This window comes from Acipenser ruthenus, chromosome 33 (genome assembly GCF_902713425.1).
Source record: "Acipenser ruthenus chromosome 33, fAciRut3.2 maternal haplotype, whole genome shotgun sequence".
Lineage (NCBI taxonomy): Eukaryota > Metazoa > Chordata > Actinopteri > Acipenseriformes > Acipenseridae > Acipenser > Acipenser ruthenus.
Genome location: NC_081221.1, coordinates 3309193 through 3336595, shown reverse-complemented (window position 1 = coordinate 3336595; position 27403 = coordinate 3309193). Strand labels below are relative to the sequence as shown.

The 27403-nt window shown below is 38.3% G+C and overlaps 2 protein-coding genes across 3 annotated transcripts in view; one reads left to right on the top strand and one right to left on the bottom strand.

Moving 5' to 3' along the window:
* Positions 1-27403, top strand: part of LOC131704939 (coiled-coil domain-containing protein 103-like) — a 64277-nt gene that overhangs the window by 6202 nt on the left and 30672 nt on the right. The gene's annotated exons all lie outside the window — the stretch shown is intronic.
* Positions 739-27403, bottom strand: LOC117433335 (angiotensin-converting enzyme-like). The gene is made up of 25 exons (XM_034909351.2): positions 26873-27403; positions 21954-22121; positions 21086-21179; positions 19280-19423; positions 17790-17981; positions 14621-14718; positions 13846-14015; positions 13165-13388; positions 12252-12396; positions 11831-11929; positions 11467-11589; positions 10823-11028; positions 8959-9095; positions 8339-8497; positions 8012-8099; positions 7722-7865; positions 7275-7466; positions 6862-6959; positions 4685-4857; positions 2757-2980; positions 2506-2650; positions 2308-2406; positions 1813-1935; positions 1497-1678; positions 739-1203 (listed from the first exon to the last, which is right to left on the bottom strand). Exons 1-25 carry the CDS (start codon positions 27080-27082, stop codon positions 1013-1015), a joined length of 3828 nt encoding a protein of 1275 aa, XP_034765242.2. The 5' UTR covers positions 27083-27403; the 3' UTR covers positions 739-1012.

Sequence of the window (27403 nt, the reverse complement as noted above, 5' to 3'; positions counted from 1 at the left end):
CCCTCTAATCCTGGCTTGTCCAGGGGCTAGACCTGAGCACGCCGTGGCCTGGGACAAAGGTGAAGAAAGGCTGTACCGTGCCGAGTTCATGGTGGGACTCAACAAGACCACGCGGATATACATCGACCAAGGCAATAACCTGCATTTCCGCGTTGTACAGAAGGATGACAAGGGGACTTACTTCTGCTGGCTCCAGGGAAAGAAAATAGCTGGATTCAGGCTAGGCGTGTCCATACGTTCCAAACACCTACGCAAGATCACAGACCCTGAATCCATCTATGCAATAAGGGCCCTATTGTTCACCTACATGGTATTCACAGCTGCTTTTGTAATGTTTCAGGCTTTGAAGTTTTTCTGGTATTTTTTTACATGCCAAATGTGTTCTTGATAAAGGAAGTACCTTTTGGTGCACAGAATGGGAGTTCTAACCCACAGAAGAATATCAGCAGTTTTTGAAGGCTTAAGACAAGAATGTTTTGGAAGATTTTTTCTTTCTGTGTTAAACAATAGCATGGGAAACGATAGGAAAGGTCTGTAAATGGGAAAGGTCTGTATATTGTAATAGGCCTTTCATTTTGTGCCATAGGTTCTAATTTACTTTATATTTGAACAGTGCAATATTAAAGAATATTAAAGCTAAAAGGAAAATGGATTTTAAATATTTTTTTATGGTTATGCTACAGATACACTTGTAAGGGTGTTTATTCATCATTTTGAAAAATAAACTTTGTTTTCAGCTTGATTGTATTCTTATTTTTATTTTTATAGTAGAAAGGCAACCACACAGACTTCTGTTTTTCAATATGATACAGCATTAATAAGTACATTTAAACAAAGAAGCTGCACACACTTTTCTGACTAGACAAACAAAAAAGCAAAATGAATTCATGTTGTATTTTTTTTAACATTTGACAATTTTGTTAAGTTTAAAATTTACAAATAAATTAGAAAATTGTGTTGGCTCGTGTTGCATAATCAAATAGTTTTGACCTGAAAAAAGCAGCAGGAGGTTTTATTGGAGTTCCAGTTCAGACACTGATCGCTTCCTTTTGGAGGAGAGCACCTTGTATGCCAGGTAGCTGGTGGCCACCACCAGCCCCAATCCAAGGACCAGTAGAATCCACTGTCCTGCCGCAGCCTGGCCACTGCTCAGGTCCATCCCCAGAAAACTGACCTTGCCTGTTTCTTCTGCTTTTTTAGTACCTGTAAAATTTTAAAAATATATAAACACTAAATCAAATAACATTAAATTTGCAATTTACATTTGTTTTGGAAATAGTTTTTGTCTTGTTTTTTTTAATATATATATTAATATATATATATATATATATATATATATATATATATATATATATATATATATATATATATATTTTTTTATCACATAGCGCAGTATATTTATTATTTGATCAGAATTATTTGTCATACTGACTTGCTCCCCTCTAGTAGATAAAGCCACTAACTGTCCTTCATGTCTAACTGGCAGTCATGTTTACCTGGAACCCAGTCGTATTCAGGCCATCCCAGGATATCACCGTTTTTCTTGTTCTCCTCTTCCAGCCATTTAATCAGTGGTTCAAAGTACTTAAGTAGGGGTATGGCTGTCATGTTAGGTTGCCCAGTGATCATTTTCATGGCTTCAGGCCAAGGCTTACTGAACCCCAGCTTCATCACATCTCTATAAAGGGGCAAAAGGGTGTCCTTCAGTGTTTTGCAAATAATAGTGACACAAATTAAACGCAAGCTAAAATGGTGGAAAGCATTGTACATGTTTATATTTTGCAGTTTTAATTCATGTTGTACAGGACTAACCCAAGTAGTTTGCCAGCTTCCTTGGACTGATAGATATCACACTCGTGCAGGGCCCCGGTCTGTTTGGCTGCTTTGCACAGAGCCTCGTGGAACTGGAATTGGATCACAAAGCTGACAAAGTACCTGGAGAGGACAGGAAAGCCACAGTCATACAAAGAGACGACAAGCTTTAAAAAGTCTGTTGTTGTTAGCCGATTGAGATTTTAAGGGACAAATACTCTGTGCGAAAAGCTGCTCGCTTCGGAAAGGCCTCTTATTGGTGATTGATGATAAAGTGTTTTCTCACAGTTTAAGTGTGAATATTGTGAATGAATTACCGGCAGTTTTCAAGGTGAATGCAAGTAGGCAATTATTATACTTAAAAAAAAAAAAACAACACATACTGTACACTAAAATTCATTCCTTTTTCAGAACAGTTTCAGTTTAGTTTTTGTGAAGTGTAGACCACTCAGACTATAGGTGGATCTAGGTCATATAGTGATGAATACAACTCACCTGACATATGGGACATTGGCAGGAACGTGAAATTTGGCACCTGGGTCAAAGTCTTCCTCGGAGCGTGGCACAGGAGGGCACAGACCTTGATATTTTAACCTGAAGGTGGGGGTAGTAAGAAACTTAAGAATACACTATGGGGTTGGTCATTTAGATCTGGAGAGTATTTTCAGACTTGACAGATCCTTTAAGTCTCACCTGAGGTTCCACCACTCCTTGTTATATTCTTTCTCAGAGATGCGCCCATCAAACACCTTCCAGCGCCACTGGTCCATAAGATACCCAAAGGGAAGGAAAGCGATCTTGTCCAGAGCAATGCTCATCAGGTAGTTAATGTCACTCTCTAGGGGCGAGGAAGGGAATTTGAAGGTTTAATAGGAACAACAAGGCAGTGAGTACTATGCTTTCTCAAAAGTATAAAAATCATCATTGTTCTTTAAATGTCATACCATGGTTAGTTTCCACTTTGTCCAGCAGTCCGATTTTGTTCAGGTGCTTTGGCGTAGAAACAGACAGTGCCAGGACGTCTCCAATGGCCTCGTGGAAGCCAGGGTTGGCTCCATCCCGGAAGGAGATGGGCTGATCCTTATACTGTAGGAAGTACTGCACGTGTCCCATCTCATGATGGACGGTGATGAGATCATCCATCGTCACCACTGTGCACTGCTTGATTCTGAAGTGAAAGGGTAACGAATTGGATTGCTACAAACATGGTTTCTTGGTGCCAGAGCTATAATCATAGATGACTGATTACAGTCTGTTGGATCTCAAAAGTGCAAAGGAAAAAGACATTGTCATTTAAGTGTTGTTTTGTTGCTATTATAAACCATTGCTTTTGCCTTATTCGAAAGAGTCAGCTTAGTGACTGTTACGGTTGAATTATGCAATCTTTCTGATTAGTGGGTGAAAGTTCTAAGGTTTATGATTAGTTGTAATCAAGGATCAAGTGAGAAAGACCTTTGACAGTGGTGCTTGTTTTTGTTATTTTTAAAGCAGTTTATGAATTGATTAACACAAGTTGTAACTTCTGATAGATGGTGGTTAGATATATGACTGTTTTGTTTTTTGTAACCTACAATCCTTGAGGCTTGATTTGCAATGATTACAAGGTGGTTGAGTTAATTCAATTAACTGTTTAGCCAGAGGACAACATTAAAGGAAATGTAAAGTTCATGCAATTTAAATGGAATTTCAAAGTTCGATGATGCGTTAATTTAATTCAAATAGATACATGACTTTGTCCTTAAGTTTGCCTCTAGCTAAAAAGTGAATTGAATTTCATGGTAATTGTAATGACTGACAAACTTTAGAATGCTGGTAGATGATTAGCACGGTGTTCCCTTTGGAAACAGTGCTTCTAAAACTTTAAAGTTAACTTTTAGTTAACATAACAGGAAACCACTCTTTAAATCTTGTCAGGTTGTTGTTTTCCTGTTTAGGATTTGTGTCTAGGCCGGTATTTTGTTGTGGTTATGAACAGGTTCAAAAAAGTGAAATCTCATGCCCATACTGCATACAGCACACAGTGAAGGTGTTGCACTATGCACATTTAGCTTCAACAGTACAGTGTAGTTCAGTGTGCTTCAACAATGTGAAGGTTCCTGTTATACTGGCAGACAAAACTTCTAATAACTTCTCTTGGCTGAGTACCACTCAATGCTACTCATGCCTTTAATTATTCAATTGAATCAATTAAGCCAGTGAGTGGTCCTGAAGTACCTAATCATATAATTATATCTGGTAAACCTGGAGTTACCTGCCCTTGTATTAAAGAGTTTTGCAGCAAATGTAAAATTAAGCATTTCTTGTAAACACAACATAGTGTTCTGTAGCCTTCTGATACAATAAAGTTGTTGTTACATACAAGAATAAAGCATTATTTCCAGACCTACTGAGTAAGAGGAAGTGTGCTAAAAGCAAGTCCTATCAGTTCCTAGGTAAATGGTTAACATGCACTAAAAGTGTATTTAAATGTAATTGACACATTAAGGAGTTAAACTGCACAGTAAACAAGATTTACTGCAGCCAAATGACATTTAAATTTAAATTGCATCAGATTATTTGTTCATTGCCTTATTGTCTATATTGCCTATTGCTGTTACCATTCCATGCTGGCTCAACAAATTTGCTTGTATTCTACTCTTGCAGTTCCCAGCGATACCTTTCACACAGCACGGTTCTGGTGTTTAAAATGGTATGAAAAACTGTTAAATCTTGATATTATTTATCTAAAAAAAAGAACGGGGCACTCAGAAAATATTATTATGTGATTAACTGGGCAGTAGTTCAACAACAAATCCAGGGAGGATGGCATCCATGAACACTTCTATTGTGCTGTGGAAGTGCCTGTGGCAGTTTCGTCCCATTCTCTCTGTACCTGAAGTCCCTGCGGTTGTAAAAGTCCCAGGCAGAAGCGTGGCAAACCACCTGCCGTCCGTCAGTAGGCTTCTCCAGCATGGATTTTTCCCAAAACTCCTGGGGCATGGGGAGGAGACCCAGGGAAGTGAAGAAATGGTCTGACTGCTCAAACATTTTCTTAGCATTCCAGCCCTGAAAAACATTAAACTCCTGTTAACCTGCACCATATCTCACCACATAAATACAGCAATAATACTATATATATATATATATTATATATATACACACACTACCGGTCAAAAGTTTTAGAACACCTCCCTTTTTCCAGTTTTTATTGAAATTTACGCAGTTTAATGTCTCAATGTACTCTGAAATTAAAGCATAGAACAAATAAACAATTGGAGATAAAAAAGAAATCATGGAATCGTTTTGTTTAACAAAATTTAATCTAAATTTTTGACTCATCAAAGTAGCCACCTTTTGCAGATATAACAGCCGAACACACTCGTGGCATTCTTTCTACAATGGAAATCAAATATTGTTCGGAAAGTTCTTCCCAATACTGTTGCAGAAGTTCCCACAAATGTGTTGCACTTGTAGGTTGCTTTGCTTTCACCCTTCTGTCCAGTTCATCCCAAACCAGCTCGATGGGGTTTAAGTCTGGAGACTGTGCTGGCCATTCCATGATTTGAAGCCTACCGTCTTGTTCTTTTCTTCTAAGGTAGTTCTGACATAGCCTGGAGGTATGTTTTGGGTCATTATCTTGCTATAGGATGAACCCCTGACCAACTAGGCATATAACAGAGGGTATTGCATGGCGCTGCAAAATGCTGTGGTAGCAGTTTTGGTTCAGAGTGCCACTCACTCTGTGCAAGTCGCCGACTCTGGATCCAGCAAAAGAGCCCCAGACCATCACGCTTCCTCCTCCATGTTTGACAGTTGGTGTCATACACCGAGGAACCATCCTTTCGCCTACTCGACGGCGTACAAAAACCCTGCGTGATGAACCGAAGATTTCAAATTTTGATTCATCGGTCCATAAGACCTTCTTCCAGTCTTCAGTAGTCCACTGGCGGTGCTTCATGGCCCAGGCAAGCCTCTTTTTCTTATTTTGCCATCTTAGCAATGGCTTTCTTACTGCCACTCGACCTGTCAAACCTGCAGCTCGAAGTCTTCTCTTCACAGTTGAAACTGAGACTTGCTTACTTCGACCAGTGTTAAGCTGTGCTTGAAGCTGTTGTCCTGTGAGCCGCCTATCACGCAAGCTGTTGACTCTCAGAAACTTGTCTTCTGATTCTGTTGTGGCTTTGGGTCTGCCAGACCTCTTCCTGTCAGAGTTTCCTCCAGTTTCCAAGTGCCTTTTGATGGTGTAGGAAACTGTACTCACTGACACCTTGGCTTTCTTTGCAATTTCTCTAAAGGAAAAACCTACACTTTTAAGGGTTATAATGGTCTGTCTGTCTTCCTTTGTTAATTGCCTTTTTCTCGCCATTATGAGAGCAATCTACTACTTCCTGCAGTACAATACTGTCCAAATAATGCTTAAGAGGGTGTAGTAACACAGTCTGTTCCAACACTGCTTTTACACAGACAAAGGGTTTGTAAGTAATCAACAAAAGTTGGGACACCTGTAGGAATTGTTAGCATCAACTTTCAAGGCTTAATTTACTTCCATTGCTGCAGAACAGCTGTAAGTTGTTAACCCATTACTTGTTCCCTGAAAAAGGCCTTTTTGTATAACTCTGAAATGTACATTATCTTTCAGTTTTAGGTAACCTAAACTTTTTTTTTTAACCTCTGGCAGTTTACCGCTTACCTTTGTACCATTTCAGGTTATTCACTGGACTTGAACTGCTTAAATTTCAATAAAAACTGGAAAAATGGGGGTGTTCTAAAACTTTGGACCAGTAGTGTATATATATATATGTGTATATATATATATACACACTGCAAGGAAAACAACAAAGGAGAATGTAATTCATGTAATGGTATCTTTTATATTCAGGGACAAAGCTTGCATAAACATGTAATAAAAGAGAGCGTATGTCTACCAGAGATTTTCTACTTTAAAGGAAGTGTGGTGAATCAATACTTGAGAACCAATAAAGCCACAGAAAGTAATGCACACGTCTTCATTGACTTGAAAGACAGATATGCTGAACTGCCCAAACCTGGGTATTATCTAGTCTGTTTTACCTTGGCAACCATGGCTGGTGTAGCATCCACTTGGGTGGCACCAGGAAAAGGAACCACAAGATCATAAATGTTAGCCCAAGACTGGGCCCACATGTTACCTGTGGAGAACAAATTAAATTAGCCTTTCCAAAGACTAATGTGTGTGTCTACTGCTTATTGTTGTGTTTGCAGTTTTACATATTGGTTTCCTGCTAATGTAAGAATACGTTTGATCATTATGTTTGGTCAATGTAAATTGTTGTAATCCTAACTTGATGCATCCTAGTTCATATTGTATTTTAGTTGTATTACTTGCACTTACTGTAAACTACACTGTATGTAAATATTACGCTTACATTGTAACCCTTTACTGCCCTGTAAGACCTGTAAGTCGCCTTGGGTAAAAGCGTCTATTCAAGTTCATTTTGACCTACCCAGCACATGAGCAGGAATAGGACCCTTCAGGTTAATATTCTCCGCTCCATACTTCTTGTACAGGGCTCTTCGGACGTAGGCATGCAGGTTAAGGTAGAGAGGCTGCATCTCGGTGTAGAGTGTCTCTAGATCCTGCTCAAAGGTTGGCGTCTCATACAGGGACCGCCAGAATGCCCCATTATCTGAGTGACCTGCAACAGATAGAAGATTCATTAAGTTTACAATGCACTACTTGAGAAATAATTGCCCTCATTTGCTTTGCAAAGTAAAATACCACTGGTCACAAGTCATGACATGAAAACACATGCATACAAGTGGTCTTTCTTACATAATAGCATGGAATGAATGCAGCTTCCCATATCTCCAACAACCACGGTTCTGTGGTGGGGGGAAATGGGAACTTTCAGATGAATCGCACAATCTTTCAAGTGCACGATACCCCTTACCATTCAGCCTGGCCGCCTTGTTGCTAAGCTCTACATATCTCTTGTATTCCTGACGGATTTGTTTCCCTGAGGCATCACGCCACCCCTTCCAGGCAAAGAGAAGATCACTGTAGTCCCTGGATTTGGCGAGGACCTCTGTTAGATCTGTGAGAAAGCGTGGGAAAGGCAGGAGTCACAAGGATTGCATTTACATAATGGTGTGTGCTGGGCAGGGGACGGCCAAGGATCCCACCCCACTGGGTTGAAGAAACAGGTTAGGTTCAGTAAAGTGAAAAGCTGTGGCTGCTCACCTGGATCCAGAGGGTGGCACTTTCCGTTGTCACGACAAACTTCAGCTACACTGTATTTGGTTTCCATACTGGAGAGGATATTATTGTACTAGAAAAGGAAAAAAAATTCTAAATTTGTAAAATCCAAACAGTTGAACATGAGTTACCAATGTGTTTGCGTAGATTTTTATTCTTATTATTACACACACTATAATAATAAAAATGAAACGGTCCAACTGGACGGCTTAATTAATTGCCCAGTGTGTTGGATGCAATGCACCATGAGACTAAAGAATGCTGATGTGATTCTGCTGTTTTGTTGCTCCCTTATCCTGAACAGTTTCTGACCTCCTTCAGTTCGTTCTCAGGAAGTCCAGCCCGTTCAATGTCGCTCAGTTTCTTGAGGATGCGCTTGGTGCTTTCGTCCTGGAAATCCGTATAGTCGAAATTACGCGCCTCCAGCCCGTACTGCAGGGTGTGGGTCGACATGTCAAGGTTCTTTTGCAACTAGAAAGCAAGCAAAGAAAGCATATGCTTATACAACAGTATACCCCATGAGATGTTCGAAGGCGAGCAAGCGATAGAAAAGGATAAACTACCCATACCCATATCAAAATACCCATACCCATATCAAAATACCCATACCCATATCAAAATACCCATACCCATATCAAAATACCCATACCCATATCAAAATACCCATACCCATATCACGTCCACCAAATGGTGCTGAGGCAAAAGGCATTGTTTTATAAATCAACATATATGTTGGTGGTAAAACAATGTAAGGAATGGCTGGAAAGCTTGAGAATGTTGATGGATGCCATTATATATTTTCCAGTGCTCCAAGTAATTTAAAGCACTGTACAACAACAGCATTCTAGAAGACACGGTGTTCATGGGGCACAAAGAACAGGTCACTCTCCCCACAGCCCAGCTTGTCTAAATGGCAGCCCTTTTGCTGTTACCATGATCTGCTTGTTGTGCTCTGTGATGTTGGTGTTGTATGCCCAGGACGCCTCACTGTACACGTTCCAGACTTTCTCGGCCGTGTCGTTGAACCGGCTGAGGAATTCCTTGGCTGCTGTTTCATCTGCAATTTTATCTGTAGGAAGAGAGAGAATATTGTTTTCTACAACTTGAATTAATTGAATCACACTCAAATATGTTTTTCTTTTCTCTTTGCTACATTCTTTCATAGTTCAGCCTACTGTGCACGTTCACCATGTGGAAGTTATACATAAAAAACAGACATTGCTGTCTGTATTAAAGATTAATTATGGCGCTGCAATCCTTATCTTTATGAAAAGTACCTAATAACAAAAAAACGTGATAACTGCAATTATGAACTAGCCATGCTGTCTGCTAGCACAGAAGTCCCTCAAAGGCTATTTGTAAGGTTTAGGTTTGCATTGTTTTGAGAGAGAGAGAGAGAGAGAGAGAGAGAGAGAGAGAGAGAGAGAGAGAGAGAGAGAGAGAGAGAGAAACTTGAATTGTCACGCATACTAGAGTATAGAGCAGGGAGTCTTAGCTAAAATAAATAAATAAATAAATGACGTTGCTGGTTATTGCTATGGTAACTTAAGATGAGACTCAACGTACTGTGTTTTATTTACCCACTGTAAGCAAAGTTACCTCATTAACACAGTAACAGCCTTTCATAATGTCAAAAAGGACTTTTACAAATGGAAAATCCTCAACTAAAAGGCTTAGAAATTAAAAACTAGCTCTAATGTTGCAAGTAAGTCAGTTAGTTCCCTGTTATTGTATGTCTTTTTTGTGTGTTTGTTTAACCGTAATGACTGATGACTAATATAAACAACAAAACAATAATTTGTTTTGTTGGAGTGGAAAAATAAAAATAATAAAAGTATGTCTTTTTTTTTTTTTTTTACTATACAACCCGTTTTTAAAGTTAACAATACTATTTTTTCAATACAATTCAATAAAAAATGACTCGTACGCCAATGCAGACGACCTCAAACCGAATGGAAAAAATAGAAGCCTGTACTAGATTTACACTTTTGTGTTGCAGCTGTGGTGTACATAACTTCATTTTAATCAGCCTAATTACATTTTTTAAAACGGTAAAAACTGAAATCACAAAATTCTGACATAGTGCCCTAACTGTTCTTTATGAACCTGTTTAATTCACTGTCAATGTTAAAGCAATATACGTTCAATAGAATGATATGGGTAAGGCAAAAAAAAAACTAGATACATATCCTTTTTTTTCGAATGGCTCAGGATGCAAATATAGCCTTCATCCACATGGATGAAGGTTATATTTGCATCCTGAGCCATTCAAAAAAAAAAAAGACATAATACCACAGTAGTGAAAAGGTGATAATTTATATACTATGTTAATACATTAATGCAGGAATAAACCCAGAAGGATGTTTTGCGCACAGTGTTTAATATGACTAGAATAAGCTATTAAAGATATATATGCAAATTATCCCAAATGTCATTCTGAAGCTTTGCCTAATACTGTACCTGAATGTCTGAAATATAGGAGGCCAAGATGATTTGCAGTCTCTCTCATTGCTACCGAGAAAAAGATTCCCGTATGATATAAAGACTTACTGAATGGCATTTTCAAGGCACCACAGCGGGTTGATGCACTTTGCATTTAACCTGCTTGACTGAATGTTTGCTTACCCATGATTTGGGATGTGTAGTTCAAACCCTCTCATTACACAGTAGTGTAATCCACACCCCAACCCTCCTTATTTGGCACAACTGTCTTTATATACACATGAAGAGAGGCCAAGGGATGGCTAGGGGTTGAACCTGCTCTCCCACCCCTAATGTGAGTATGTGAGTTCTTACCAATTCCTTCAGGGTATCCCTCTGGCACTGGGGGGCGCCACTCAAAATCGGGCCAGCCGAGTGTTTCGTTTTGATTTTGCTTCTCAAGCCATTGAGTGAGAGGTTGGAAGTATTCGAGTAGGGAAGAAGCATCCATATGGTCAACTCCGGTAGCATTCTTCAGGATTTCCTGCCATGGTCTGGAAGATCCAGCACTGAGGACCGTTCTGAAGGGGAAAAAAAAATCATGTCTTATTCATTTGGACCATAACTGTTTAATGGGTGTAGATATGATATGTAATAAGCTAGGTCTTGCTTTGGTAGTCTAACCAGTCCAGAGTTAAATACTTTTGGTTTATGATTTTTGTTTCTTTTATAATTATCCACCTTATTTTCCTCTTACTCCCCTCTCTCTCCTATTATCTCTTTCCCTCACTCTCAAAGGGACTCCAAGCTAGCTGGCAAGCTCCTTATAAGTGTCAGTCTTTTTGGTTAAACCAGCCCACACTTTAAACAGCCTTTCCCAAGCAAGACACAGCTGATAACACACTGCTTTCTACTCCTGTATTTCTCTCTCTCTCTCTCTCTCTCTCTCTCTCTCTCTCTCTCTCTCTCTCTCTCTCTCTCTCTCTCTCTCTCTCTCATAAGGTTTCTTATGTTCTTACTCTAGCATAGCTCCAGCTTCTTTGTTTCGGTAGATGTCACACTTGTGCAGTGATCCTGTATGGTTGGAAAGCTGGCACAGTTTCTGATGGAACTGGAACTGAAGGATGAAACTCACAAAATATCTGTAAGGTAAAATCAGATATGAAAAACAGTAAGTAATATCTTTGAACATTGTATAGTTACTATATTATTGTATTAGAAATACATGCTGCTACTGTATGGGTAGACAACCACGGTGCTGGAGAGCCATTCCTCATAAGGTGACCCGTTATAATCGTTACAAACCATCTTACTGGGGAGGCGTAGGAGGAAACCACCATCTGGCTAAATAGGATTGTGTCTATCTGTTTACAAGGCGCCTACCTGATGTAAGGGGTGTTTCCGGGAATATGGAATTTTGCGCCAGGGTCAAAGTGTTCCTCAGTGCGTGGAACTGGAGGACAGATTCCCTGATACTTTGTTCTGTAAGACACACAAACTTTGATAAGACACTGCAGAAGGATGTTAAAGACGCTCAAAAAAATACATTGCTCCTACAAAATCGTTATAAGAGCATTGGTAGCTTGTCTGGTGGAGTTCACTTTAATCCAGCAGGGTTTTTTTTTGTTTGTTTGTTTTTGCTCTTGTAAAGGTTTGTGTCTGTGGCTGGAATACCCCAGGACTAAATGTGGCCCAAGTGTTCCTACAATCAGAATTCAAAACATCTAGATTCAATGGGTCTGCCTGTAGAGCAGAGCAGCCCCACTTCACCCTTGCTCTCTCACACACTCTCACGCTCACTCACCGCAGGTACCACCACTCATAATTGTAGCGCTCAGGGGGAGTGCGTCCACTGAACACGCCCCACCGCCATTGGTCAATTAGGTATCCAAATGGGAGGAAGGCGATTTTCTCCAGGGCCATCTTCAAAAGGTAGTTAAGGTCACTTTCTGGAAGGAAATTAATTTTTAATTTTAAAAAAGAACTTTATTAAAAATAAATAAATAAACAAATATTGCCTCTACTACAAAACCAAATCATACATCATAAAATTCAATTTACGAGTTTAAAACAATGCATGAAGTGCTGAACATAATAAATGTATTAAACTAAATAAAATCCATTAACAGATAGATAAAAACACATAACAGTTCACATTTTCATACCCAACTGACCCTCCTCAACACAATACACCACCCCTCCAATCCCCCACACCATCTGAAACAATTCCAGCTGCTGCACAAGACTGTAATAAGTGAAGTCCAGCCTAACTAGACCAAACCAACACTTTAAACACAGGCAGCACATCCCCAGTTAAAATACCTTTTCTATCAATGGATGGATATATCTCTACAATTTTTTTGTTAATTTCTTTAGATGATTAATATGCATAGTTGATCGAAGCTTTTTTTCTTTTTTTTTTTTTTTTTTTTAGACGCAGTATATGCAATTTTCAGTTTACTGGTACCCTGACTAATAATGTATTTTACATCAGACCTTGATGGAGTAGACACCTGCACTTAAAGTTAAGTCTGGAGTTGGGGATGAACACTCAAAACACATCATTCCAAAAAGTATAATACATGTTGGCCCAGAATACAGACCACTGTACCACCCTCTTAGCTTTTGCTTGCTTGGCTGCTGGTGATCTGATCCACCTTACTGTGTCAAGGCTGTCTTGGTTTTAAGATATATTCCAATTCTGTGTGACTCCTTACCTTCATCATCAGTGACGATGTCGAGCAGGCCAATTTCCTTTAGATGCTTGGGTGTAGAAACAGACAGTGACAAGACGTCGCCTAAGGCCTCGTGGAACCCAGGGTTAGCTCCGCCACGGAAAGTCACAGGCTGGTCCTTGTACTGCAAGTAGTATTCTATGTGGCCCATTTCATGGTGTACTGTAAACAGCTGCTCCATTGTCACTGTAGTGCATTGCTTAATCCTGAGTGAAGCATACATACCGTTATAATAAAAACATACTGGCAAATTCCACCTCAGACACTGACTCATTGTGTGACCCTGAGCAAGTCACTTAACCTCCTTGTGCTCCGTCTTTCGGGTCAGACGTAATTATAAGTAACTCTGCTGATGTATAGTTCACACACCCTAGTTTCTGTAAGTCGCCTTGGATAAAGGCGTCTGCCAAATAAACAAATAATAATAATAATTCAGTAAATGTTTCAGGATGTTTCGGACAAAAACATTTCAGCTGTGTAGAAAGCAAAGTAAACAGTGCAGTATTTATGATTCTTTTTAACCATTTAAACCTTTCATGTATATCCCAAAAATACTTTTAATTTTATATATATATATTGATCGAAGACTGTCATACTATGGTATTGCATAGGGCTCAGTTCCCCTGAATTGTGCTCCCCATCGATCCCTAACAGCACACTCACCTAAAGTCTTTGCGGTTGTAGAAGTCCCAGGCAGAAGCATGACACACCACCTCCCGATTGTCAGGCTTCTCCAACATGGATTTGTCCCAGAACTCCTGTGGCATACCAATTAGTCCTAGGGATGTAAAGAATTCTTCGGAAACTCTGAACATGTGTGTTGCATTCCACTTCTGTAAATGGAGAGAAACATTTTAAACCGTGGCACACCACAGGCTACAAGCTTGGCATCATGCAATCATCCATAGACTTTAGAACCACGGTTTTGGATCCAGTGCAATCATTCTAGGGGTCCGAATATGCATTAGTGCTCATTTAAAATAGACAGACAGTTGTGATTTATTTCTTTGCAGACGCCCTTATCCAGGGCGACTTACAATTGTTACAAGATATCACATTATTTTTACATACAATTACCCATTTATACAGTTGGGTTTTTACTGGAGCAATCTAGGTATAGTACCTTGCGCAAGGGTGCAGCAGCAGTGTCCCCCCCACCTGGGATTGAACTCACAACCCTCCGGTCAAGAGTCCAGAGCCCTAACCACCACTCCACACGGCTGTATTGTACTACTTTGTATAATATTAAGATAAGGGTAGATTTAAAATATATATATACAGTATTTGTAGTAACCGCTGATTTCGACCATTTTTTTTTTTTAACATCCTATGACTGCTTTTTTTATGACAACGCACTGAAACAGTGCCATTATTGGTATATTCCACCTTGTTGGATATAGCGGATGATTCAAATAAAGTGTGTTAATGATGGAGTTACCTGATCGACCATGGTTTGTGTCACATCCATGTTGGGTTTGTTAGGGAATGGAATCATCATATCATATATGTTGTTCCACTGCTGGGCCCACATGTTACCTGGAAACAGAATTGTACACAGGACGACTGTCAACTGGTCAGAATGTTACTGTACCTTAATAATCAGAGGTTTGCCCATGGATGTCAAGTCTCAAAGTTTACCCATGAAACTCACGGTTTTTCACAATTTTGAGAATCTTGCGGCCATACAACTGTCTAAGCGTATTATATAATTTTTTTTGGGGGGGTGGGGGTCACCATGAAGAGGTGTACATTACCATTCTATATTCCTGTACCTGCTATGCAAACTCCCCCCTTCAATTGCCTTGTTGTCTCAAACTGACGGTTTGTCTGCGCGAGCCTTCTATGTTTCTGTACACAGCACGTCATTACTCAGACAGAGTCAAAGGAGAGGCTGTCAGACTGTCACTGTCTCGTTCACACAGAAATTACCACAGAAATAAAAGAGAAACGGACATCAATAAGAATTTCATTATCAAAGTCGAAAAATATAATGTTCTTTATGATGCCAGTGTCAGTGGTTATAAAGACAATACAAAGAAAGACGCCATATGGTAAAAAATAACAGAACAATTGGAAATTGATGGTATGTCTATCTCTTTATTTCACCTTAATTTTGGTCAAAGTGACGGGGAGCGCCACACAATACAACATCATAGTTTTGATGATTATTCAAACTTGCACTATTAAAACATAAATCAGCTATGAGGTATTCTTTTAGATTTTTGTATCTTGTAGTTATGAAGGTCTTGTGCCAGCAATTTAGTCTTGTCTGTAACATGTGCTCAGAACTTTGCAATCAACTGGAAAAACTTCATACTTCATCCTCTTTGGAAAACTATATTCTGGAGCTGTAATGAGTAGCAATTCTCGATGAGTCAAGTCCTTGCATGAAGACGCGACTCGAGTCCCTGGTCGAGTTCACAAGAACTATGGAGTAGACGGGGAGGGAAATAAGAAATCTGCATCCTGCCAGCACTGAGAAACTAGAAAAACTAGATAAACTAGATAAACACATTGTCTAAAATTATTTTTTTACATTCCCATAGCCTCTCCTTTTTTTTCTACAACCACTGATTTGCATTCTGGGTAGATGTTTTAGAGTTAGTTTGGTTAAAAATGTTTTGCTTTTTTAAAGAATTAATTCATAAAAACGAAAAAATGGGCAGACCTGACCACAGCAGCATGGTTTTGGGCCCAATCAACATTGCCTGATGAAAGGTTGAGGATGGAACTGCATAGTTTTCAATTAATTTTTAAGAAGTGGTCTGTAGATTTTGTCATAGTGGGTGAACAGATCAAGTGTTACACCAGTAAAAAAAAAATGTTTGATTTGTGTTGCTGGGGTATTTTGCATGTGTTTATATGAAACAACAGCTATAATACCAGTCTTTTACGTTAGTAGGTTTATTCAAAATACAATTGACCTCTTAACATTACTGTACGTTTGCGCATTTTAACTATATTGATGATTTTATTTAGAAAAACAAGTGGGATTTTATTGTGCTAAGTATAGGTGGTTAAAGGGTGCTATTTTTAAAATGCATTACTGTAGTGAGCAACCCTTTTTGTAGCTGAAAATAACAAAAGTTACTTATTTTGTAAAACGCATTATTATGCTAAACTCTTAGCCTTTCAAGATATATTTATTTCTGTAGTATTAAGCAAATTAGGTTGAGTTTATTGATTTTGAACAGGAGCTTATATGTGCGAGTATACAATGGTCATTAAACAAATCATTATTTGTTTATTTAGCAGACGCCTTTATCCAAGGCGACTTACAGAAACTAGGTTGTGTGAACTGTGCATCAGCAGAGTCACTTATAATTACGTCTGACCCGAAAGACGGAGCACAAGGAGGTTAAGTGACTTGCTCAGGGTCACACAATGATTCAGTGGCTGAGGTGGGATTTGAACCGGGGATCTCTTGGTTACAAGCCCGTTTCTTTAATCACTGGACCACACAGCCTCCTAAAACTCTGATTTCGCCTCAGTTGCATTACTTGGACTGCTTTCCTTTAACTGCTATGTTTTAAGGCCTAGAAGTAAGATCTCTATATCAAATATCAAATTAAATGCTACAAAATTTCCATTGACAAGGTTAAGGTGTCGAATAAACCTATTAAAGAGTTTCACAGTTGAGAAAAAGTGAAAAACACTGAGGCTGCATCAATAAAATTGTAAATAAATGGTTAAATGCATTATTTTGTTTTGTGGTATCCATTACTGTACATCCAACCCAACTGAACATAGGTAACAGGGCCTCTGTATGGTCAACAACAAAATCTGCTTATAAATAGGCTAAGGAATCGAACTGAAATGGAGAGACAAAACACAACACTGAAACCGTGGACCTTTAATGGTGAACAACAGTGGGGCAAGCATGAACTCATTATTGTGCATCTCAATTTAGTATTTTTAATTGAAATGTTATTTTCATTTTACTTGTAGATTGCCAATCTCCTATAAAATTAATCTGATTAAATCAAACTGTCTTGAACTGTCAGAACTAATGACTCGATCTGACTCGAGCCAGACAGGTGACTCGACTCGACTCGAGCAAACTCAGTGACTCGACTCGAGCTTGGCAAGTCAAAGGCTTGACTTGACTCTAGTCTTTACTCCCCTGTGACTCGACTCGAGTCCCCATTTTTGAGACTCGATTACAACACTGCTGGAAGGATGTATGCTTTATGTGAAAGAACCCTGCAAAATATCACTTTAGGTATCCATTGATGGCCATAGTTTTTTTTTTTTTTTCTAAATCCTTACATTCTGTTTTGGGTGTCCACAACCAGTGACCTGTGAGACCAATGTGGCTCTTTCAATGAATAAGGCATGACATTTTTGTTAACCTGCTTAGTAACCCATCCCATTGTTTCAGTAGTGTTCAGTGTTGCTGCACTGTGTGGTACAGTGTACAATCTAATTTGCTGTCACAAGTGGCTGTCTGCTCATCCATAACGTTGTTCTACGTTCACCAATTGCTCTTTAATCACATAACGCTTGGCCACTTTCAACAAAAAAGGTTGCTCTTTTGTGTCCTCTTCTAACATATTTTGATGCATGAAAAATTGTCAATGGAACAGGAAGCTACTGCAAATGCCTACCTAATAAGTGAGCAGGAATGGGCCCTTTCAGATTGATGTACTTGGATCCATAGTGCTCGTACAGCTTGCGGCGAACAAAAGCATGCAGATTCAAGTAGAGAGGCTCCAGCTGCTTATAAATCTTCTCCAGGTCATCTTCAAAAGTGGGCGATTCATACCAGGATCGCCAGTAGTCCCCAGTGTCTGTGTAATCTGGATACAAGAAACAGATCATACATAAAAACAATTGTTGTTGTTTCACCTCCTTTAACATTATCACTGTTGACTTTCCAACCTCTCAAAACTCTACAGCAGCCCTCTCCGTGATGGGCAGGAGTTCCATACCTTTCACTCAGTCATAAATTCTTCAGTAAAACAAGTATAAGAAACTTAAGTAGAGTAATGCTGCCGTCAATGTTTTAAACACTATAACTGGTCAAAGCTATTGGTGACTTGACTTCATGTTATTTAATGTTCTCTGTAGACTCCAAGAACATTTTGGCACTGTCCACACTATGCCTTTAAACCGCATTAGTTGCATTTAAGATGGCTTAAAAGTGCTAAATACGGTTTGCGTCCACACTACGCAGCATTTAATACCGTACTCGTCTCGAGTCCTGTTCTAATTAGATCGCATCAGGTAGTGCGGTTTATCAGAAGTGTGGACGCTGTAATACCAAACTACATTTTTTTGTGTATCCTCCAATATCCCAAAATGCTTTGTTGTATGTTTGGCGAAATACTCAGAGCAGGCGCCTGAAGGATTTGCTATTACTGTACACTCCGCACTAGGTATTCATTTTTATGCTTCAAAAAATCTGTCAGGACATCTCTGTTAAACTAGTGGGGAAAATAACAAAAACACAACGTTAAAGTAGGCGACTGCAAAAATGCAATGCGAGTTAAAAGTAGGATCGAGGATTAACAAATTATGTAATTTGTCAGCTCTGTTTGAAATAAAATGAAGAGGACCAGAATTAGCCTCAGGCAAGATATGAAGGTAAAAACAAAGATTGTTTTGTAATTAACAGCTTTTTCTGAGTTTAATTATAAAACAGAATCAGTTAAATTTGTTTAAAGGGACTTCACCTGATTAAAAATAAAACCTGAAAACTTCAAGCCCTACTTGTGTGTGTGTGTGTGTGTTCGGATTTACTTTTTCCACAATACTTGGTATATGTCATTTATACAATATGCACCTCTGTTAATATGGGACATAACACATTATTTTAAAATAAAACACAGTGCATGGTGGGATACTATCATATTAATTTCCACGGTTCGTTGCGCTGCTGGGAATTGTAACTGAACTATTCTAATGGTGTGAGGACGCATTAAGCCTGACTAAACATGAAACGGTACTTCAGTGTGGACGCTTTGAGCTGGATTAATTAGAACGGTTTCGAGTACGGTTCTCGAGAACGGTTATGTAGTGTGGACAGGGCCTTAAACAGTGTGTGTGGGACTATAACTTTTCAAACAGGGAGAACAAAATGCCGTAACATCCTTACTGTCCATTGTGGAGGCTTTGTTGCTGAGCTTCACGAACTCTGGATATTTCTCCCTCAGCGGAACGCCTGATTGGTTGTGCCAGCCCTCCCAGGCATACAGCAGCTTTTTGTAGTTCCGGGAGGTTGCCAGCAGGTTTGTGAGGTCTAGGGAGGCCAAGCAAGAGTTAGCCAGTCAGTTTATTTACTGTATTCCATCCTTTATAAAAAATATTGCGGTATACCCTTCAATTCATAAAATTAATAAACCAATCCCATTGTGTATTTTGATGCTAATGTTCTTATTTTTTGCACTGAGGTGCACAAAACAGGGTTTGCCGATGGGCTAGATCTCGTCATCCAAATTTGTCCTCGTCATACACTCAAATGTATTTTTAAGAAGAAAACGTTTGAACAACCACTCAATTCCTTGTGTACCTTCAGGGGTCAAAGGATGCTAAAATCTTGGGAAGAGACTTGGCATGAGTTCATTTGTCTTGGTATAAGCCACTTATTATGATTTTTCCTGCTGCTAGTTTACTATTTAACTATTCATTTATATAGTGTTTGGCCACTAGACATTCTGTTATTGTTGGTAGACAATACAGTATCCTGTGTTATATATGCACACTTCTGTTTTTTTACATATTAAAAAAATAAATACATCTTGGTGTTTCCTGGAATACACATGCATCTGGACAGGCATCCTGAAAAAGTTAAATGTTCCATGAAAAAAGCCCCAGCTTTGACCCAATATTCATGAAGACGTCCATTATAAACATGAACTGGCTTGTTCACCCTGCTGTGTTTGAACTGCGAGACTATTGTATGTTGATCTTTCAGTGAACTGACACAGCAGGACAGCTGTGGGAGCTCAAGCTGCTATCTATGCATTTGTAAGAAGTATGAAGGTCTTACACCAGCAATTTAGTCTTGTCTGTAGCATGTGCTCAGAACTTTGCAGTCAACTGGAAAAACTTCATACTTCATCCTCATTGGAAAACTATATTCTAGGAAGGATGTACGGTTTATGGGAAGTGCAAAATATCACTTTAAGTACCCATTGAGGGCCACACAGTTTTTTCTAAATCCTTACATTCTATCACAGGTGTCTACAACCAGTGACTTATCAAATTATTAATTATAAAATGAACAAGCTGATCCCATTGTGTATTTTTAACCCATTAAGGTACAAGGGACATTTGTGTCCCACAAATAAAATTATGCTAACCATCTTATTTTTGCAGTGAGTTGCACGAAACTGTTGCTCTTTCAGTGCACTGACACTGCTGATAGTCCTCTCCTTTCCATCAGGACAGCTGTGGGAGCTCAAGCTTCTGCCTATGATGCTCATGTATATTGGTAAAGTAGGGTTAACTACCAAGAATAATGTTGTAGGCTGGTACCGGTAAACAGCACAAAGACATTTAGTTCAGACTCGCATAATAGCTAAGTGAACCATGGCCTGAAATTGTGCACAGCAGAAAATGTGTTGTAGTTTTTAGTAATCACAACATTTACCCATCCAGTGGCGCTGTTTGGTATATAGGATGCATTTCTCTACACAAACGTTGCTTAGTTAAATATAGGCACAGTACTGCCAGTATTTTCTCAACAGTATGAAATCAGTGCAGACTGGAATCAGCAGGTTACTTGATAGTAAACAGCCTACTTCTAAGTATAAATGGGTTGCTGGAGACCCTTTCAATCACTAGAAAGGGTTTGTCATTCACCCTGGAACTAGTGTTTCTGATTATCCACAACAAAAAATACATATTCCATTTCAGATGCTAGAGGAACAACCCTTGTGTTCCCCTATAAAGTACTGACCTGGATCAAGGGACCAGCATTTGTCTGAGACGCCAGGGGGACACACTTTGGCGGTTGAGTAAATGTTGTCCATCTGGCTCAAAATGGTATTGTACTGAAATAGGAAAAAAAAAAAACTGATCACTGTACCTGACATAAATTCATGTAAAAACCATCTCAATAGCCACAAAGTTTGTATTACCTGCTGAAATATTGGGAATATCACATGAACTGTTTCAGAGAAACCAATATGGATCTTACAGCTCCAATGTTTGAAACTGTTCCAATTGTGATTAAAATAATTTAATAATATTTTCGATACATTAAATTCTAAAGGCTTTAACAAAATAGGGCATTGTACTTTGTAAACCCTTTAAATCAAAAGGGGTCTCTGGACCTCACAATACACAAATAAGTTTGATCGTTCACTTCTTGTATTTATTTTGCAAACCGTGAACCAACAGAGTGCTGTACTTCAAGGCCTTCTGTCTTTGTAAGAGGAAAAAGCAGTTTCATTCAAGCAGCTCTGTTCACTGTAATGAAATAGAATTATTTTGTGCCGCTGAAAATGCCATTATGTGCTTTGACTGGTTTCTCCAGGCGTCAGAAAGGGCTTGATTGCTGGTGGAATTTTTCAGTCACAAAGGTGGGCGATTTAAACACCTGAAGGGCAGACTGAGGGACAAAGTCACGAAACTCAGGCATGAAATCGACTATAAATAAATACTTCTCTAACAACATCTCTAGTGTATTTGCTCGTCTGGTTTTTATTGAGTAAAAACATGGTTTGATATTCATGAAACAGCTGTTAAAGAACCCAGCTAATCTAGGTTATAAACGGAAACAAGTTTAGAAGACAGGAAGCGCACGAGGGGGTACGCATACTCACTCTCTCTCGCTCATCCACAGGCAGGTTGGCGACCCCAAGGATTCGGATTTTACTAATCAGCTTCTTCAGCTGTTTGTCCTTGAATGATGGCAGGATGTTGTCAAAGAGCTGCTTGGCCTTGTTTCCCCATGCCTCATTGAAAGCCTGCTCCTTCAGTGAGGCTGCAATCTAAAGAGTTAGGGAAGACATTTGCATTAGTGGGATATGTATGGATTAACTCTTATCAAACCCTCTGTTCTTAGCATATCCTTATAAAAGTCTCCCATAGTCAAACCATAACAAAGTGTAATAAAGCATGGTGAAAGCATGGCAGCATATGGACAAGCATTGCGAAGAATAGTGTGGTATGGTAAAGCATATACATAAATATGGCTAACCAGGGTAAATTGTGGTGAATACATAGTATAACCTTGGGAAAAGTTGCCAAAATTGCCAAAATACAATGGTACACTTTTATAAAGGGATGTCCTTGCTCCCAATCCACTTCTGCCTACAATTTTTACCCCAAATCCTTTCAGACATATTTATCCCATTTGTAAAATAATCTACAATTTTTGTCATAACATAGAATTTAATGGAATTTCTAATAGTGATTATGTAATGAATAATTTGAACATACACGCAATTTATACTTCAGCTCTGACCCTTCCTACCGTAGATAGAGTGCATTCGTTTCCCTTTCCTTCTTTACCCTCTGTGACGTAAAATACATCTTTACATTAGAGCAATGTTTGTTTTCCTTGAAGTTAAAAAGATAAGCCGCAGTGTTATGGCTGCTGCTTCATCCTGTCTTAATACACTTCATCCTTGTTGTTCTTCCCAGTGACTTGGGCTCACAGTACAATCTTGATTTTCCAAAGCTGCCAAATGCTTTACTAAGGAGTATGGCCAGTCATTAATGTTTGCAATTTTCCAAATGTAGTTGCATTTCTTATCTCAATACATACAGGTCAAATGTGTTTCTTTCAATGAGCTGGCAGCCTCCTCAGATCACATGTTCCAACACAGTGGTGTTAATGTTACATGTTACATGTTATGCTGCTTGTTTCTTGTTTCTGTCAAAAGGGTCTTTTTGTTTGTTATATCATTGCTTTGAATCTAATTACTATTATCATCTGTAGTGTGTCCTGCAAACCTTTAGTAATGATTATATTATACAAATGTATTTTTTTTCTTTCTTTAGTTTTTTGATAAGTACCACAGCTTAATGTACTAACTATCTTTATGGGAAAAGCGAGTTCAACATCATTAGCACAAACGTGAAAAGGGCGTTTTAGATTATTTAATTGTATTTATTTATTTTTGGTTAAGATTGAGTAAAATCACCGACACCAACAAAAACCACAGAACCACAGAATCCCAGCCTTAATTATTTTATATCAGTTTAACAAGGAATGAGCAAAATAAATAAATACCCTACGATTGCATATAATTTAATTAAGTGAATAAAAACAAACTAAAGCCTATATTTAATTATCATTATTATTATTATTATCTCCACAAACTCCCCGACTTCTGTTGCAGTCACACCGCTGCTACCGTCAGCTATATTGTAAATAATTAGTGCAGCACGGACTATGGGTCAAACCACTGTACGTGTAGGGTGCGTTTTATTGTGGTTTATTATTATTATTTTATTTATTGTTAATGTTGGATTTCTGCCGTCTTATGACTGACTTTACTTTTTTATTAGATTTTAAACCGTTTAAAAGCAAAACCATAACAAAACATATAATAATAGTGTGTATACACTGAGAAAAACGTGGTTTGCCTCCCCTGTGCAGTGCACTATGGGCTAGGCGCCTATGGTCTCAATCTAGTTACAGTGCAACAGGAGGAGAAAGATCACAAGAATGAAGTACGTGCGAAAATATTTTACAGAACATGCCTGGCTCCAGCTGATCATATAAGGGACTTCTGTGTTAGTCTCGTCAGCGTCACAGAACAGTCACTACTTCGTCAAGTTAATTATTTTTCGTCAGTGTCCCAGTCATGTCTAGATGACTGCTTTTCGTCCTCTCATTGTTGATTAAATTAAAAATGTGTCATTGACAGATATTTTCGTCACTATTTTCGTTAACGAAGTTAACATTTGAGAGAAGGGCAACTAAGCTGATCCCAGGACTGAATGACATGAGCTTCCTAAAAAAAGGAAGGAGAGAATGGTTGACTGAAGTCTACAAAATCCAAGACACTACTTCAAAGTTAGCACAGAGAGTAGAACGAGAGGGCATAAGTGGAAACTGAGTAAAATAAGGTAGAAAGCACATAGATTTATACATGCATGGAATAGCCCAACAGGTGAGTAGTAGGATCTAAAACACTGGAGACATTAAAAAACAAAGACTAGAGTCTGTTCAATTAAATTAGGTCCCCCTAGTAGGGGAGAATGGTGTGCTAACCCATTCTCAAACTTATGTTCCTATCTATAAAGGGGAGACCGGGGTTGGTTGTCACAGTGCTCATAACTATGAAACTAGATGATACTAACACTGAAATGTGTGTTCTATTGCATGGAACTCAGCCATCTTGCGGTCAATTCCATGTATCATAAAGGTTAACACATATTTCATATTTTTTTCATACCCCAAGTAAAAAATGTATATCTTGTTATTTATGTTATAACTCTTAGTAGTACTGGTAGCCAATTATATGGAAAACTACAGTGGTATGCAATTTGATATGTTAACATAACATTATTTAGCAAGTTTCGTTAGACTTTATGAAGCAAAATGAGTTAGTTATACAGGGTGATGCAAAACCTTTAGCTATAGCTGTAGTACATAGTACACAAGCTTTAATGTGTAATAGAACTTCAGAAGCACAGCAGAAGTAAAGATTAGCAGAAGTAGTAAAGAATTTTGGTACCACTGTAATAATAGTTTACTGCATTTTCTGAGAATAAAAAGCTTTCAAAGTAATAGTTTTTTCTACAAATTCAATTATGTAATCTGAAATATGCCATCGTTGCAGTATCAATAGGGTTAAAGGTGTCTAGAAAAATTACATGTGTCCAAAGTAAATGCTGCATGTATTTTCAAATGGTAATCAGATAGCTAAATAAAACAGATTATCAAGGCTCCTTATCCCTTTCTCCCTGCTTTTTGTCTTTCACAGTTAGTAAGTGTTTCTATAACACCTGCAAAACCTTCTCGCATAGGATCAAAGATGCAATTATATTTCGGTACTTATCTTCTTGAATAGTTTCTCGACACAATTATTAACTGAAACAAATGATAAGAATGCAACATCTTCATAAATATTTTAGAAATTGGATGAATGCTGTTTAGTGCTGCTGTGTCTGTCTCAGAAATGTCAGCTTGATCCAATAACAAGCAAGCTAAGTGCTTTACTAGTATGTAATAACATTCAGGGGTCTATTGTTCAAACAGACAGATACACCTTGTACAACGCATACAGGAAAATACCATTCTTCACATCAAATATTTTAAATGTTTGCGAACTGTTTTTTTTTTTGGCAAAAAACTGTCTTATTCTTGGAAAGAGAATACAGAAAATTAGTGGTGTGATTTAATGTTTGAGCCTACCCAATTCTTGAGACAGAACAATACAATTCTGTACTGGTAGACCACCTTTTAATGACTCAGCCCACAGTCTCAAGAACACTACCCATTGATTTTTGGACAAACATTCTTTGTAATACTATTTTTTCATCAAATTATGACATACTGTCAGTGTTCTTTTGTTGTACAACAATCGCCTGTAATAATACACTCAATGCTTAAATAAATGTCACTGTCCTTAAGCATCATTATCAATTTTTGCTTAAACAGCTAACCGTGTTCAATTTGTAATCCGGTGTTTGTTATATAGAAATATCCCCTTGATTCATTTTTTTAATGCATGAAATTTGATTTGATTTGCATTGTTTTAAAAAATTAACTGACAACATTTGAGAAACAAAGTCGTTCTCACATACCGATGAGTGCAGTTTAAGTGGTTTATTTTTAGTCTAAAATTCATGACACACTTGACCAACCTCAACAGCTATTGCCCCTATCTGCCTGGCCATATTTTCAATATTTTCATTTTCATAATGAGATTCTTGGGGGGGGGGGGGGGGGGGTATTTGGGGTACAGATGCTATATATATATATATATATATATATATATATATATATATATATATATATATTTTAATTACAATAAATATTTGCATCCAACAAATTTAATTTAACAGCTAACTTCTGGAGGTCTCATGCTAGAAAGTCATTTACTTTTTATAACATTACAGTTTAATATGTCTGCTTTTTTTAGACGGGAAGGGTCCTAATAAATTAGCTGTACACCAACACTTACGTAGTGGGAAAAATAAATAAATAAAATAAAATAAAATAAAATAAAATATGTCATGGATCCAACTACTATACACTGGGAGTTATTATTTCAATCTCTAGTGTGCATGTGGACAAAGGTAATATAAAACAGTTTTACCCATGTCTTCAAATTCACTCATGCACATGGCATTATCTATCAGCACTGTAAAAAAAAAAACACCTATCCATCAAACACTCCGTTTTGGAATGTGCCAAATTATGAACTCTTTCATGATTCCGTGATGCCTACAGTCAATGTATTGTCTTCTTTTTATCTGTGCTGATGCATACTATGTTTTATTATGAGTAAGATTTTTACATTATATGTTTAAACAGTTATTTAAATTTAAGGTTTAGATTCTATCAGAAAAATAATGTAGTCCTCTAAACACAAAATGGATATTCTAGCCTAGAGCCACACAGAGCTAGGTTACAAAAAAAATAGCAATTGCATTTTGTGCCGGTTTACCTTTTCAAGGCTGTACTTCATTTAACTCTATTGCAACCCAAACCTAATAGAATCTATGAAGGGCACAGTTCACAAAAAAATCAGCATAGAAAGGTGGTGACAAAGCCCCTTACCTGTTTCTCCTGGTTAGCGATCGTCAGGTTCGTATTATATTCCCAACTAGCCAAAACGCTTTCGTAGAAGACATTCTCTGATGTCGTGTTGTAGTCGTTGACAAAGCTCTGTGCCCCTTGCTCAGTGAGGTTATAGTTACCTGGTAATTCGTTGGGCAGTAGCACAGTGGCAGAGCCCAGCAAGGGTAGTAGCCAGATTGCCTGCCACATACTTTTTTGTGGTCGGTTTTGATTGGTGGCAAAAAAATGAAAAAAACCCAAAAAAGAGAAAAAAAAGAGAACTCTTGCCACACTGTTTCCCTCTCACCTTATTTCCTTCTTACCTTCCTATCTTATTTGCCTCTTACTCCCCTCTCTCTCCTATTATCTCTTTCCCTCACTCTCAAAGAGACTCCAAGCTAGCTGTCAAGGTCCTTATAAGTGTCAGCTTTTTTGGTTAACCCAGCCCACACTTTAAACAGCCTTTCCCAAGCAAGACACAGCTGATAACACACTGCCTTCTACTCCTGTATTTCTCTCTCTCTCTCTCTC

Excerpts from the sequence above, each read along its gene's own strand:
- LOC117433335 (XM_034909351.2), bottom strand. The coding sequence starts at position 27,082 with ATGTGGCAGGCAATCTGGCTACTACCCTTGCTGGGCTCTGCCACTGTG. Across the intron at positions 2,407-2,505 it reads AAGGAGTGGTGGAACCTCAG|GTTAAAATATCAAGGTCTGT; the intron begins GTGAGACTTAAA and ends CCCCACCTTCAG. Across the intron at positions 1,204-1,496 it reads TGAATACGACTGGGTTCCAG|GTACTAAAAAAGCAGAAGAA; the intron begins GTAAACATGACT and ends AAAATTTTACAG.